This window comes from Orycteropus afer, unplaced genomic scaffold (assembly GCF_000298275.1).
Source record: "Orycteropus afer afer isolate SDZICR_OR568_19922 unplaced genomic scaffold, OryAfe1.0 scaffold00133, whole genome shotgun sequence".
Taxonomy (NCBI): Eukaryota; Metazoa; Chordata; class Mammalia; order Tubulidentata; family Orycteropodidae; genus Orycteropus; species Orycteropus afer.
The window spans coordinates 913,370-928,175 of record NW_006921720.1 but is presented as its reverse complement, the minus strand read 5'-3'; the positions used below and the strand labels follow the sequence as shown (position 1 = coordinate 928,175).

General features: G+C 35.8%; 1 protein-coding gene across 1 annotated transcript in view; it reads right to left on the bottom strand.

Moving 5' to 3' along the window:
• ADGRB3 (adhesion G protein-coupled receptor B3) overlaps nt 1-14,806 on the bottom strand; it is a 1,013,812-nt gene that overhangs the window by 487,282 nt on the left and 511,724 nt on the right. Inside the window, exon 11 of the mRNA XM_007945182.1 lies at nt 11,583-11,691. Within this exon, the coding sequence (XP_007943373.1) occupies nt 11,583-11,691 (109 nt within the window). The remainder of the gene's footprint in view (nt 1-11,582; nt 11,692-14,806) is intronic.

The window sequence follows — 14,806 nt, the reverse complement described above, 5'->3', positions numbered from 1 at the left end:
TTGCATGTTCGGTCAATTTCAGACTGCAGAAGTTGATAAAAATCTTCAATTTCCTCATCTTTGGCTTTGGTGGTTGGTGCATAAATTTGAATAATAGTTGTATTAATGGGTCTTCCTTGTAGGCGTATGGATATTATCCTATCAGTGACAGCATTGTACTTCAGGACAGATCTTGAAACATCCTTTGTGATGACGAATGCCACACCATTCCTCTTCAAATTTCATTCCCGACATAGTAGATCACATGGCTGTCTGATTCAAAATGGCCAAAACCAGTCCATTTCCTCTCACTAATGCTGAGGATATCAATCTTTATGCAATCCATTTCATTTTTGTCAACTTCCAGTTTTCCTAGATTCATACTTCGTACATTCCATGTTCCCATGATTAATGGATGTCTGCAGCTGTTTCTCTTCAATTTGCATGGTGGTACCACATCAGCAAATGGAGGTCTTGAAAGCTTTACCTTAGCCGTAGGAGTAAGGCTGGGTTTACTCAGATGATGCAGCTCTTTCCCAGTCCTATTTTGAGAGCCTTCTAAACTAACCAGACTATTTATAAAGTTGCGTGGTAATTTATCAGACAATGTTTCTTTGCTATTCATAAGGGTTTCCCTGGCCAATTCTTTGCGAAGTGGATGGTCTCATCCATCTTCCCAGTCTGTCTCAGTCTGTAAACTGGGCTGATACCTGTGCACCATGTGCATTCCGCTGGGTTTGAAACACCAGTGGCTCAGCCTCAAACTTACATCAACACGTCACCATGGTAGGACAAACCAACAGACAAGTTTGTCTCTCTCTTAGAAACCTCTCCTACCACCCTTACCTGGGTCCCTGCAGCTGACTCCTCCTCTGTCCAGATTCCTAGGCCTTTTAATCCCCTCTCTCTTGCTCTCCCACCCTGCTGCTTTGGACATGCCTGATTTCCCTCTCCTCACCTGGATCCCTGAGGCTGACTGCTCCTCCTCTGTCCAGGTTCCTGGCTTTTAATCCCCTTTCTCCTGCTCTTCTTCCGTAGTGATATCACCTTGGAAACCCAAGGAGGGGTCGTTATGAGTCAGATCCAACTTGAGGGCAGTGAGTTTCGTATTGGTTTTAATATTCTTTGACCTTCATTAGCTACTGATATTAACTACAGTATTCATTCTGAAATGTTCTCTTCCTCCTATAAATTACATGGCTGATTTTATACTGACACAATCTTGAACTCCTTGTACCTTCTACCTGTGACCATTCTTACTCTGATAACTGCCTTGATAATTTGTTTACAGTGCAGGAATTGTTGTAGCTCTCTTCTCTCTCATTATTGTCTTAATAATCTGAACCATTTTTATGACTTCAAATGTCACTTCTGTGTAGTTGATTCCCAAGTGTGTATCTATAGTTTAGGCTTCTTCATTAAGCCCAAGTCTTCATTTTTTTTTTTTTTTTCATTTGGCAATGATAGTTGCATCTAAACATCAATGTATGGAAAGTATTCTCAAATACTTGTCAAATAATTATTGTCTTAATTCCTCCCTTTTCCTCAACATCCCAGTAAGTTATAAAATCCTATCAATTATACCCATAGAGTCCCAAATCCATGCCAACATTTTTGTTCCTGTTTTTATTACTACTACCATTATCTCTTGCATAGATTACTGTGGAAATAAATAACTTGTCCCCATATATATAGTCATTCTCTATCTTAATATATGGGAAATAATATATATATATATATATATATATATATATATATATACTGTTCTAATCAAGTCAAGTTCAGTGGCTCCCAATTGTCATAAAATTCAAAGTCATCCTTACCATGTTTCAACATGCTTCTCCAATTTTATTTGCTTTAATTACTTCAGTCAATATTTATTTGTATCAAGGTAGAACACACATCATTCCCAGAACATAATATTAACTTTGATAACTCTATGTCATTTTTGTTAATAGAATGTACTGGAATGTAGCCCACTTCTTTATCATTTATTTGTCTTCATCTGGAATTGTCAATAGTGCAGCCATCCTTCAAAAATATTAAATCCTTCTTTAAGATGTTTTTCTAGATCTTTATACAAAACAACATTGCTTGGAATGAAATTCTAAAACATTTGGCTTATATGACACATGCCAAAAGTTACTTGACATTTTATTTATTTATTTATTTATTGTATCTGCACAACTAGACCATAATATACTGGCAGACAAAAAGGTATTCATTTATTTTAATGTCCTGAATCACTTAGAAAAGACTTGCTTAGTAAGGATATTTTTAAATGGGACATAATCAGTGAGAAAGCAACAATGCAACATGTCATTGATCTTCCTCAAATTCAATGTGATGAATACAATTCATGTTCAAAGTTCAAACATAAAATAATTTACTAAAGCATAGGTCATTCTTAGCAATCAACAAAGCAAACAGAATGTATGGCATAAAGTTATTGTGGAAAATAGATGACTAAAAACATAATGAAAAACCAATACATTTTCCACTACAACTTTAGACAACTCTTCATAACAACGAGGATGTACACACATGTGCTATTGTTTTAATCAGGTAAGATTCAGTCTATTTGTCTTTGGAATTCCAACTATCTGGGCCTCAAAAAATTATTTTTCCCTTTTCAGAACTCCCCACCCCCCCAAAAAAAAACAAAAACTCACTGACGTAGAGTTGATTGTGCCTCATAGCAACCACTCCTTAGGTTTCTAAGGCAGTATCTCCAAGGAAGTAGAGTGCCCAATCTTTCTTCCAAGGAGTGGCTGTTGAGTTTGAACCGCCTTTCATTTTATTTATTTTATGCTATTGGTTCAAAAAAATACAAAATTTACTGAGTCATGAGTCTAATTTTCATCCTTTAGTATATTTGATACTATGGCTAATACAAAAATTGTTAAAAGAATGGAAAGTTTCAAAAAGAAGAAAGTAGTTAGCAAGGTACAGAGAACAGAAAGGCTGAGAAATGGGAAGAAGTTTTATTTGGCAATTGGGAGCTTATTGGAGGCTTTTCCAAGAGGAGTTTCAGAAAAATGATTGGAAAAATGGTTGACTTCAAAGAAATGAAGAGAAAAATCTTTGGATTTTTATAGAGAGTAAATGTGAAAAACTCTTCAAAGAACATTTTGTTGAAGTAAATTAATATTAAATAACCTTATGATATAGGAAGAGATGCCTCCTCAAAGTAGAGGTGACTTTAATGAATTGGCTGAAGTAAAGCTTCTGTGACTATTATTTACTGATATGGCACAACTCAAAATGAGAAGAAACAGCTGCAAACATTCATTAATAACAAAATGTGGAATGTACAAACTATGAATCTAGGAAACTTGGAAGCTGTCAAAAATGAAATGGAATACAAAAAGATCAATATCCTAGGCATGAGTGAGTTGAAATGGACTGGTATTGGGCATTTTGAATAGGACAATCATATGGTCTACTATGCCAAGAATAACAAATTAAAGACAAATGGTGTTGCATTTATGTCAAAAAGAACACTTCAAGATTTATACTGAAGTACAATGCTGTCAATAATACGATAATATTCATATGCCTACAGTGAATACTAGTTAATGCTATTATTCAGATTTATACACCAACCACTAAAACCAAAGATGAAGAAATTGAAGATTTTTACCAAATTCTATAGTCTGACATTGACTAAGCATACACTTAAAGTGTGCTGATAATTACTGGCGATTGGAATGTGAAAGTTGGAAACAAAGAAGGAGCCGTCTGTAGTCGGGAAATACAGCCTTGAGATATAAATGATGCCAGAAATCACATGACAGAATTATGCATGACCAACAACTTATTCATTGCAAATATCATTTTTAAACAACATAAACACAACTACATACATGGACCTCACCAGATGGAATACACAGGAACGAAATCGACTACATCTGTGGAAAGAGATGATGGAGAAGGTCAATATCAATGGTCAGAATTAGGCCAAGTGCTGACTTTGGAACAGATCATCAATTGTTCATATGCAAATTTAAGTTAAAACTGAAGAAAATTATAACAAATCTATTTCAACCAAAATATGACCTGAGTATATCCCACCTGAATGTGACCATCAGAAGAATAGATTTGATACATTGAACACCAGTGACCTAAGACCAGACGAGTTGTGGGATGACATCAAGAACATCATACATGAAGAAAGAAAAAGGTATTGAAAAGCCAGGAAAGAAAGATCAAAATGGATATCAGGGGAGACTAAAACTTGCTCTTGAACAGACAGTAGCTAAAACAAATGGAAGAAACGATGAAATGAAAGAGCTGAACAGAAGATTTCAAAGGGCAGCTCAAGAGGACAAAGTAAACTTTGTGATAAAATGTGCAAATTTCTGGAGTTGGAAAACTAAAGGAGAAGAATCCACTTGGCTTTCTCAAGCTGAAAGAACTAAAGAAAAAATTGAATCCTGGGGTTGCATTACTGCAGAATTCTAAGGGCAAAATATTGAACAAATACATGAAACATTAAGAGAACATGAAAGGAATATACACATTCACTGCACCAAAAAGAAATGGTCAATGTTCAACCATTTCAAGAGGTAGCATATGATCAAGAACTGATGGTATTAAAAGAAGAATTCTAAGCTACTCTGAAGGAATCGGTGGGGGAAAGTAAATAAATAAATAATAACAAGGCTCCAGAAACTGACTAAGAGGCGATCATTCAACCAGAACAAGGGGACACTGTATGGTTTAAAATCAGGAATGTGTGTGTTAGGGTTGTATCCTTTCAGCATACTTAATCTATATGCTCAGCAAATAATCTGAGCAGTTTGACTATATGAAGAATGTAGCATCAAGATTGGAGGAAGACTCATCAACAACCTGCAATATGCAGATGATACAACCTTATTTGCTGAATGTGACGATGACCTGAGGTGCTTAATGATGAAGATCAGAGACTATAGTCTTTAGTATCCATTATATCTCACCACATTGTTGTCCGGTGCCGTTGAGTTGGCTCCGACTCATAGCGACCCTTTGTATGACATAAAGAAAGCAAAAATCCTCACCACTAGAACAACAAGCAACATTATTATAAAAGGAGAAAAGATTGAAGTTGTCAAGGATTTCGTTTTATTTGGGTACACAACCACCACCTATGGAAGCAGCAGTTAAGATATCAAACAATATACTGCATTGGACAAATCTGCAGAAATCTTGTTTAACGTCTCTAAGAGAAAAGATTGGGCAATCCTACTTCCATAGTGATACTGCCTCGGAAACCCAAGGAGGGGTCGCTATGAGTCGGGGGCCGACTCGACCGCACATAACAACAACAACAACAACAAGAGAAAAGATATTACTTTGAAAATTAAGGTATGCCTGCCGCAAGCCACGATATTTTCAGTATTATCATATGCATGTGAGAGCTGGACAATGAATAAGGAAGACCACAGAAGAACTGATGCATTTGAATTCTGGTGCTGATGAAGAATACTGAATGCACCATGGACTGTTAGAAGAATGAACAAATCTGTTTTGGAAGAAGTACAGCCTGAACAAATGCTCCTTAGAAGCGAGAATGGCCAGACTTTGTCTCTCTTACTTTGGTGACGTTGTCAGAGGGACATGTCCCTGATGAAGGATGTCATGATGGATTGGGTAGAGGTTCAGTGAAAGAGGGAAGACCCTCAGCAAGATGAGTTGACACAGTGGCTGTAACACTATGCTCCAGCAAGGCAAGGATTGTGAGGGGGGTGCAGGAAAGGACAGGTTTCGTTCCGGTGTAGAAAGAGTCTTTATGAGTTGAAACTGACTTGATAGCACCTAACAACAACTAGATATGGTTCCCTTTGACCTAACATATAATAATAATTTTTAAAATTATCGATACATTATACAATGACCATTTTTGACTAAAATAAAAATTATTTACCTTTACAACATTTTAGAACAATTGTAATTTTATAATAAACTGAGGCATACCAATATTTGAAATTTCTCTGTAGTATTACTTCATCTATCCATTCATTCATTCATTCACCAACTATATAAACTGTTTAGCAGAATAGTTAGGCCTTAGTAAGTGCTCCTTGGAGTCCCTGAGTGGCCAAAAGGCTGGTTGTTTGAAGCCACTCAGAGACACTTCAGAATACTGGCCTGGCAATGTGCTTCTGAAAAGGTCACAGCCTTGTAAATCCTATGCAGCAGTTCTACTCTGAAACACATGAGGTCACCATGAGTCAGAATCAGCTCACTGGCAACTAGCAACAAAAAGCAAAATATTCATTAACTTTAATTAAATTTATGAAAATTTCCATGTGCTTATTTTGGATGTCATATTTGCATATGATTATGAAAAATATAAATTCCATTTTTTATATATAAATGCATTGGCTTGTTTAACGTTTTTGCTGATAGAACGATTTTTCCAAGCCTTGTATTAAACTTTATGTTTAATACACAAATCTTTAGGGAATATGTTTCCCAGAAAAATGAATGAATACATACACACCAAAATATTCATAGATTTTTTAGCATATAAGAACATTTCATTTATAGAAAGCTGCTACAGGCAGGGAGATTTTTCAGATAAAAGAAATTTTTAACCTTTTCATTTAAACTATTTTTTGGGAAAAAAAATCAAAGATATGTCACTCATTTCCCTGACATCCTAATGATCTTATAGTAATTTTTCTTGATGAACTAAAGCTATCATTTCAAATATCAGTTATTGCTTCAAATATTAGAATTATTGCTCTCAAAAGTGAAGGATGAAGAGTTTTTTGGTACCACAAAATGGACTTCATACTCTGTTGTATTCTTTTATTATTTTCTTATTTTATCTATTCTACTTGCTATATACTTGCCTCTAACAGGCGTCTCTCTGCTTCTGAATCATTTTACATAAACCAGAAACTAGAAAACAGAAATGCCCAAACTATATTTAAAGTTAAAATAAAATAAATAGGCTATTAGTGAGTTTCTGAGAATTTCTTATTAAATAGTATGACATTTATTTTTGGCTATTCTATGCTCTCTCTTTCTCAAGGAATATATTATCTCTATTCCAGGAAATCGAGGTGGTTATTGGCACACAACAATCTTCTGAAATTCTTTAGGATTTATCCACCATACTCTAAAGACTATGCCTAGAAAAAAATAAGCAAATTTTCTTAGCTCCCTAAACCAAAAAACCAAACTCACTGCCATTGAGTCAATTCAACTCATAGTTGGGTTTCTGAGGCAGTATCTCTACAGAAGTAGATTGCACAGTCTTCTTTCTGAGGAGTGGCTGGTGGGTATGAACCACCAGACTTCTGGTTAGCAGTCAAATGCCTTAGGCACTATGCTACCAGAACTCCTTCTTAGTTCCCTAGTCTCTATTTATTACTCATATGCTGTGTTTATGTGTTTGGTGAATATAAACACATCAATTATTATCTTGGGGCAATAGTTTCAGGGGCTCATTTAGCCTCCATGGCTCCAGAAAGTACATTCTATGAGAATTTGAAACTTTGTCCTGCATTTTCCCTCTTTTCATCAGGATTTTTCTCTAGAATCTTTGATCAAAATGTTCAGTGATGGTAGCCAGGCACCATCCAGTTCTTCTGGTCTCATGGCAAAGGGGGCAGTTGTTCATGGTGGCAATTAGCCACATATTCCATATCCTCCTCTTATTTCTGATCCTCTTTCTTTTTTGGTTGATGCAAGCAAATAGAGATCTTAAACTTTAAACCAAAAACAGCTCCTGAATGCTTCTTAAAACCAAAAAATAATTTAGGTTAACTAGAAAAGAATGTCTACCTTGAGCATTATAATCTTGAAAGCTCTACCTCTACAGGAGCAAATTGACAATAGCAACTCAAATGATAGATAATTTATAGGACAGGAAATATACGTTAATGGGGGAGGAATAACTTGGACAAGGAGGTTAAGAATGGTTGCACAACATAAAGAATGTAACCAGTGTGACTAAATTGTGCATGGAGAAACTGTTGAATTGGTATATGCTCTGCTGTGTATAACCTCAACAACAGAAAGAACAAACAAATTATTAAAAAATTCAGAATATTTCCAACATCTCCACATAATGAAGTAGTTTTCTTTTTAATGTTATTTTAAAGTGTCACCGTGGGGCTGGCGTGGGATCGGGCAGTGTTTCATTCTGCTGTGCATGGGGTCGCTATGAGTCGGAAATGACTCGACGGCACTTAACAACAAAGTGTCACCAACAGCCTGTTGCAGATCCATGGTGTTCTTAATGTTAGATGTTTTTATGAAATGAATTACATCTCTTACAACTTGAAAAATGTAGTCAATGTCAATGAATGTTGCATGTAGAAATTGTTGACATGGTTCATCTTTGGCTGTGTATACTTTCACAAAGACACACACACATACATAAAAGACACCAATTTTAGACAATTAATATTTGTAGTTAGGATATATGGCTACTGAATGCCAACTCACAAGTTTCACAATTTGGTACTATGCACATGCTTGTTCAAAAATGTTGGACATATTAAACAAAATAGTATATCATATTCTATATACACTAATAGAGTCCCTGGGTATTGTACAGTTAACATGCTCAGCTGATAACCTAAAGGTTGGTGATTCAAATCCACCAAGAGGCCTCTCAGAAAAAAGGCCTGGTGATCTACTTCTAAAAAATCAGCCCATGGAAACCTTGTGGGCACAGTTCTACTCTGACACACATGATGTCACCATGAGTCAGTCGTATTTACACTAGTATCAAATCAGAGAACATGGAGAATATAAATAGTGATTATTATTCATAGACTCAATTTGATACTAGTGGATAAACTTTGTTCTTGTGTACCGTCGAGTAGGACCTGACTCATAGTGACCCCTCCTTGGGTTTCTGAGGCAGTATCACTATGGAAGTAGATTGCCCAACCTTCCTTCCATGGATAAACTTTAGGAAACCCTAATATTATATAAAATAACCTTCAGTTTGATCATCAGACTACTATATGTCACACACTGGGTTTACTATTTGGAGAAATCAATGATAAATAAGGTCTCTTTAGGTAATCAGACTATTAATGTTCAGGTTTTAATGCATAGAACATAACTTCTTTTATATAGATAATTAGTGTGATATAAGTAAGAGAAGGCTGAACAATTACATTATCCTTGAACAATGAAAACAATATAGGACAACACTGGCTTTATCTGTAGCATTCAATTGCTTTAAGTCATTATGCTTTAAGTTATACTATGTTTAATATATTTAAAGTTTAGTGATAATAAAGGAGGTAGGAAATCCTAGACAGCATAATCTTAACGCAAATAATAATATAATACATCAATTTTTCAAAGATGTACTTTCTCAAAAGAAAGGTAAAGAAAAATGAATGTTTGCAAGTTTTGAAGAGACATTTGTAGAATTTTTACAGCAAATAATAGTAGTGCTATAGAGAATTTGATTTTTTTTTTCTTTCTGAAACTGTCTACTTTAAGTCCAAGTTTAACTTTACTATACTCTAGATTGGCTTTGTGTTTTATAGGGTTTTGTTTTTTTTCCCTTCCAAAAACATTCTGAATAAATGCCATGTATTGATTTGCTAATGCTTTTAAAAAGCAGAGCCTTTTAGAATTAGATGTTAACATTTACAACAAAACAATAGCTCTTTCTCTTTTCTCCTCCAGTTTTACTACTAAATTACTTTGTCAATTGCCTAATTTGCACAGTGCCTTTTATAATTCCTTCCCCACCCACCAGAGAAACCACAAAGCTTTATAGGACATGTTTCAGTTGGCTATGATGACCATACCCTAAATCCCTCTAGGTTTTTTCTTTTACATGCCCTGAAACGTCTGGCTCACCATTGTATCCTTTCCTCAGACATTGTTTTTGCCTTATTGCCCAGTCATTTTTGGAATACACATTTAATTCAGATTTTCCTGAATTTTCATTCTTCACAAAGATACTCTCTTTGGTCTCTTTTTTCCTCATTGTCAATAGGAAGGGCAGTTATATACATTCCTGAACCAACCCTAGCTGCTGGACATGCTATCTGGGGAAAGGCCTGCGAACCCAAGACAGTTCAGAGGAGGCATTAAGACTTCAATCTAACTGGTTCAGTCTTATGCAGCACGCAGAGGGTCTAAGATCATCAAAAGGCGTCCAGACTTTTGATGACTCCTTTACACACACTTTCCTATGCTGAAGAATATTACTGGTAATTAGCTATAACCCTTTACAATGTGAGCTCATCATGGTGGAAGACACTCTAGCATGAAATGAGTCCCTATGGGATTGGAGGACCTTCAGAAGTAATCAAGTATAAAATAAATGACCAAAAGCTTTAATTATTAAAAAAAAAAAAAAAAAAGTTGTGTTCTGTATCAATTGAACACCCCCCTAGTTGATTCCTCACCAAGGTAGGTCTCTTCCTGATCCAGAAACCAAAACTTAAACATCCTGTGAATAAGAATGAAAGGCAAAATATATTTATTTAGACACATTATTATCTATAGTTCAGTGGTCTTTATGTGAAGACTACTGAAGCATGACAAATGAAGAAAAATCTTTCTGAGTCACAGTAATATTATGAAAGGGAGTTTTAAAGATGTGAGAAAAGTAGATTCCTAGCTTAGTTCAATGTGTATAATATTTAAAAAGACTATTTCTTTGTCCTTGTCATTTTTTGCCTCCAAGAAAAATGTTCAATTTAGCTAATATAGTTATCGTTAGCTCAATGTTAGTGTAAATATGTTTGTAGGTTTTGTTTCTAATATTCCTTCTTACTGTACGAGGCAATATTATAGGCAAATGAAGGAAGATACACATTTTCACTTTATATATCTAGCATTATAGAATCTACTACAAAGGGACCTGAGAGATCTACTCTGTCCTTAAAGCTTTCAGGAAAATTATAGTGGCAGCAGTGGTACCACTGTCATGACTCTTACAGGAATTCTGAACTGTCCTACAACACTCACAGACTCAGCACCTGTTTAGACACCAAGTAAGAAAGTAACTCGGCATCTTTATGAACAATGCTTAGAAGGTTATGAAGACTCATTTTTTTCAAACACACAACTATATACATAGTCAAAATTAGCTTGGATAGCAATGAGCATTTGGCAAATGGAGAAGCAAGCACATACTCTCTATTATGTTTACATGTGCAGATACAAACAAGTAAGCCTATAGGCATTCATACAAATGCATGTAGATGCATGCACATGTGTGTGTTTGTGCATGTGTGCAAATATGTATAATGTATATGTGCCTATGTTGTTGTTGTTATGTGTTGTCGAGTCGGACCCGACTCATAGCGACCCCTCCTTGGGTTTCCGAGGCAGTATCACTATGGAAGTAGATTGGCCCATCTTCCTTCTGAGGAGTGGCTGGTGGTTTTGAACCGCCAGCCTTCTGGTTAGCAGTCAAGTGCCTTAGGCACTATGCTACCAGAGCTCCCTATATGTGCCTGTATGCTTATCTAAAAATAAGACACTGAGTATTTTTTAACATATTTAATCACATATACTTGAAGACATGAACAATGGACATTACACTTATAAATGAATGACGTAGATACTTGCAATTTTTTTTTAATTTCAGAAAGATTTTGAGAAAAAATCCTATTTCTTACCTACATTTCCAGTCATTAAGTATGAATTCTGAAAGTCCATCATCCCCATTCCAACAATGTGTATAAAATCTTCAATCACCTGCATTAATTCTATTGAGCCTGGATAAATCTAAAAAAATAAGTAATGGTTAGATGAGTACAATGTTTTTATAATGGAATACATAACTCAAATTAAAAGACTGTATCATCAGATCACAAGTGAGTTCTGGTTTATTTTGAGAAGTTTCTGCAACTGGTAACAGCTGTTAATTTTTGAACAAATAGTTGAGAAAGACATCAGGAATCATACAGCAAGAACTCTGAAGGCAATATAACACAGTGATTAATCCTCTGTAAATCTAAGAAAAAAAAATATCTGAGAGATTTTCTACTCAGAAATAATATGTTTTTCTTCTCATGGGCTCCTTTCCTCACTTAAATATAACATAAAATAAACACTAAAATTAGGCTATTTTTTACCTTTTTAATTAGCATTTACATAAAAGGACACTATACAAAATAAACAAGTATTATTGCCATCATGAGGACATTTAAAAAGTATTAATTCATTGCACAGTAAATACATTATCTTGGGAGAAATATTTATTGCCTAAAAATAATAGCCACTTTATGAACTATAATATTAGCAATGACTTTGGATCATATTAGCTCTAGTATAGATACTTCACATGTACATACACAAAACATACCTATGGGATTGAAATTATTATTCTTATTTTAGGCAAGAAGAAACAACATATCTAAGGACATACTGTGTCTTTGCTAGTGGCTGAGGCAGAATCTACCCATAGATCTATCTACCTTCATGGCTTAAGTATTTTTCCCCCAAAACCATGCCACCTCACACAGTATAATCAGGTAAATGTTTTCTTAAAGACCAACTAATCTTGGCAATAGCTTACAGTATGTAGAATGTGGAGGTCATTTAAAAGGCCACATGAATTTTTGCATATGTCACTCATAAGGCTTACAAAATCAGCCTGCATTATACCACCACTTTAGAGTAGAAAGTCTTTTGAAGTTAGGTTCACTTCCTTGTAGCCATCCAGCACCATTGTAGCTTCAAGCCATGAAAAATTGAGCAGATTAGAGAGTTCTAGCTGCTTTGAATTTGCAAAGGCTAATGCGAAGGGGAGCTCTGGTAGCATAGTGCCTAAGGCACTTGACTGCTAACCAGAAGGCTGGCGGTTCAAACCCACCAGCCACTCCTAGGAAGGAAGGTTGGGCAATCCTACTTCCGTAGTAATACTGCCTCGGAAACCCAAGGAGGGGTCACTATGAGTCCGGGCCGACTCGACGGCAAATAACAACAACAACAACAACAGTGCAGAAGGAGGAGCTCTGGTAGCACAGTGTTTAAGGCATTTGACTGCTAACCAGAAGGCTGGCAGTTCAAACCCACCATCCACTCCCTGGAAAGAAGGTTGAGCAATACCACCTCAGAAACCCAAGGAGGGGTCTCTATGAGTCGGGTTCTATTCGATGGAAGTCAGTTGTGTTTCTTTCTTTTTTTTTTTTTTTTTAGTGCAGAAGGGGAAGAGACACTCTGAATAGCAGAAAAGCATACAGTAAGACCTTAAAGGGGACTGAATAGGAGGAAGATACATTGGGCAGAGTGGGTAGTAGGTTTAGTGTGTGTATTGTTTATTGTGATTGTGCCTATCTAAAAATCAGACACTGAATATCCACAATATACATACTCACATATACTTAAAGGCATGAAAAAATGGTTATTACACTTAAAAATTTATGGCAAAGATAATATGAATTTTTTCTTAATTTCAGAAAAACTTTGGAGAAAAGAAATCCTATTATATAGTTGCAGTCATTAAATATAAATTCTGAAAGCCCATCATTCCCATTGTAAGAATGTGAATAAAATCTCCATGGGCTGTAAAGCCTCTTGCTACTATTATGCATTTGTTTGCTTTTTCTTTCTGTTTTTGTGGAGGGGTGTGTGTGTGTGTGTGTGTGTATATATATATATATATATATATATATATATATATATATACACACACACTTGGGGTCCCTGACTGGCAAAAACAGTTAAGCACTGGACTAGTAGCTGAAAAGTTGGTGGTTTGAATCCACCCATAGGTGCCTTGTAAGAAAAGCCTGGTGATCTACTTCCAAAAGATCTAAAAAAAAAAAAAGTTTCTACCAGGTCAATTCCAACTCATGATGATCCTATGGATTAGAGAGTAGAATTATTCCGTAGGTTTTCTTGGCTCTACACTTTACAGAAGCAAATTTGCAGGCCTTTCTTTTGAGGTGCCATTGGGTAGGTTTGAATTGGCAACCTTTGGATTAGAAACCAAAACCATACCCACTGACCTTGGAGTCAATTCTGACTTGTCGTGACCCCTATTGGATTTCTGAGGTGGTAAATCTTTATGGAAGTAGATTGTCCCATCTTCTTTCTTGGAGTGCCTCGTGGATTTGAACTGCCAACCTTCTGGTTAGCAGTCAAATGCCTTAGGCACCGTGCCACCAGAGCTCCTTTAGCTTTGACATCAAGTGCAAACTGTTTGCACCACCTAGGGACTTTTCCAAAGGATCACAGATACTGAAAACCCTAAGGATTACAGCTCTACTGTGAAACATCTGTGTTACCAGAGTCAAAATCAACACAGACGTCAGCTGGTTTTGGTTTTATGTGTCTATGAGTGCGTATAGACAAAGGTTCTAGAGCAGGAGCTGGCAAACTTCTGTAAAGGGCCATACAATTTTTGCCTTTAATGCCATGTGGTGTCAGAATGACTCAACTCTGCTGCTGAATCATGAAAGCAGCCATAAACAATATGTAAATAAATGCATGTAGCTGTGTTCCAAAGCTTTACTTAGGGAAAACAAACAAACAAACAAACTGCTGCATTTGGTTAATTGGCCACAGTTTGCTGATTCCTGCTCTAGAGACACACGAATTGTCAGTATAAAAACAGGTAACATAATATGACTGAAATGGCTTGTGACTTGTATAGTCCAAGCAGTGAAAAAAGATGCTATATAGAATACACCACATTTTTAGTAGGATGCTTTATCTAAATATAGTTTTATCCTTCATAGCTAGGGCTGATGTCTAGCTACCAAGTCCTGACACTTTTTATTGTTCAAAAGTGTAAATTTTGTTTGCAAAAACTTTCTAACATCAACATTCTAAATAATAATATGGAAATCATTAGATTTCCAAATGCACACAGAGCTACTTTTATATTTTATTT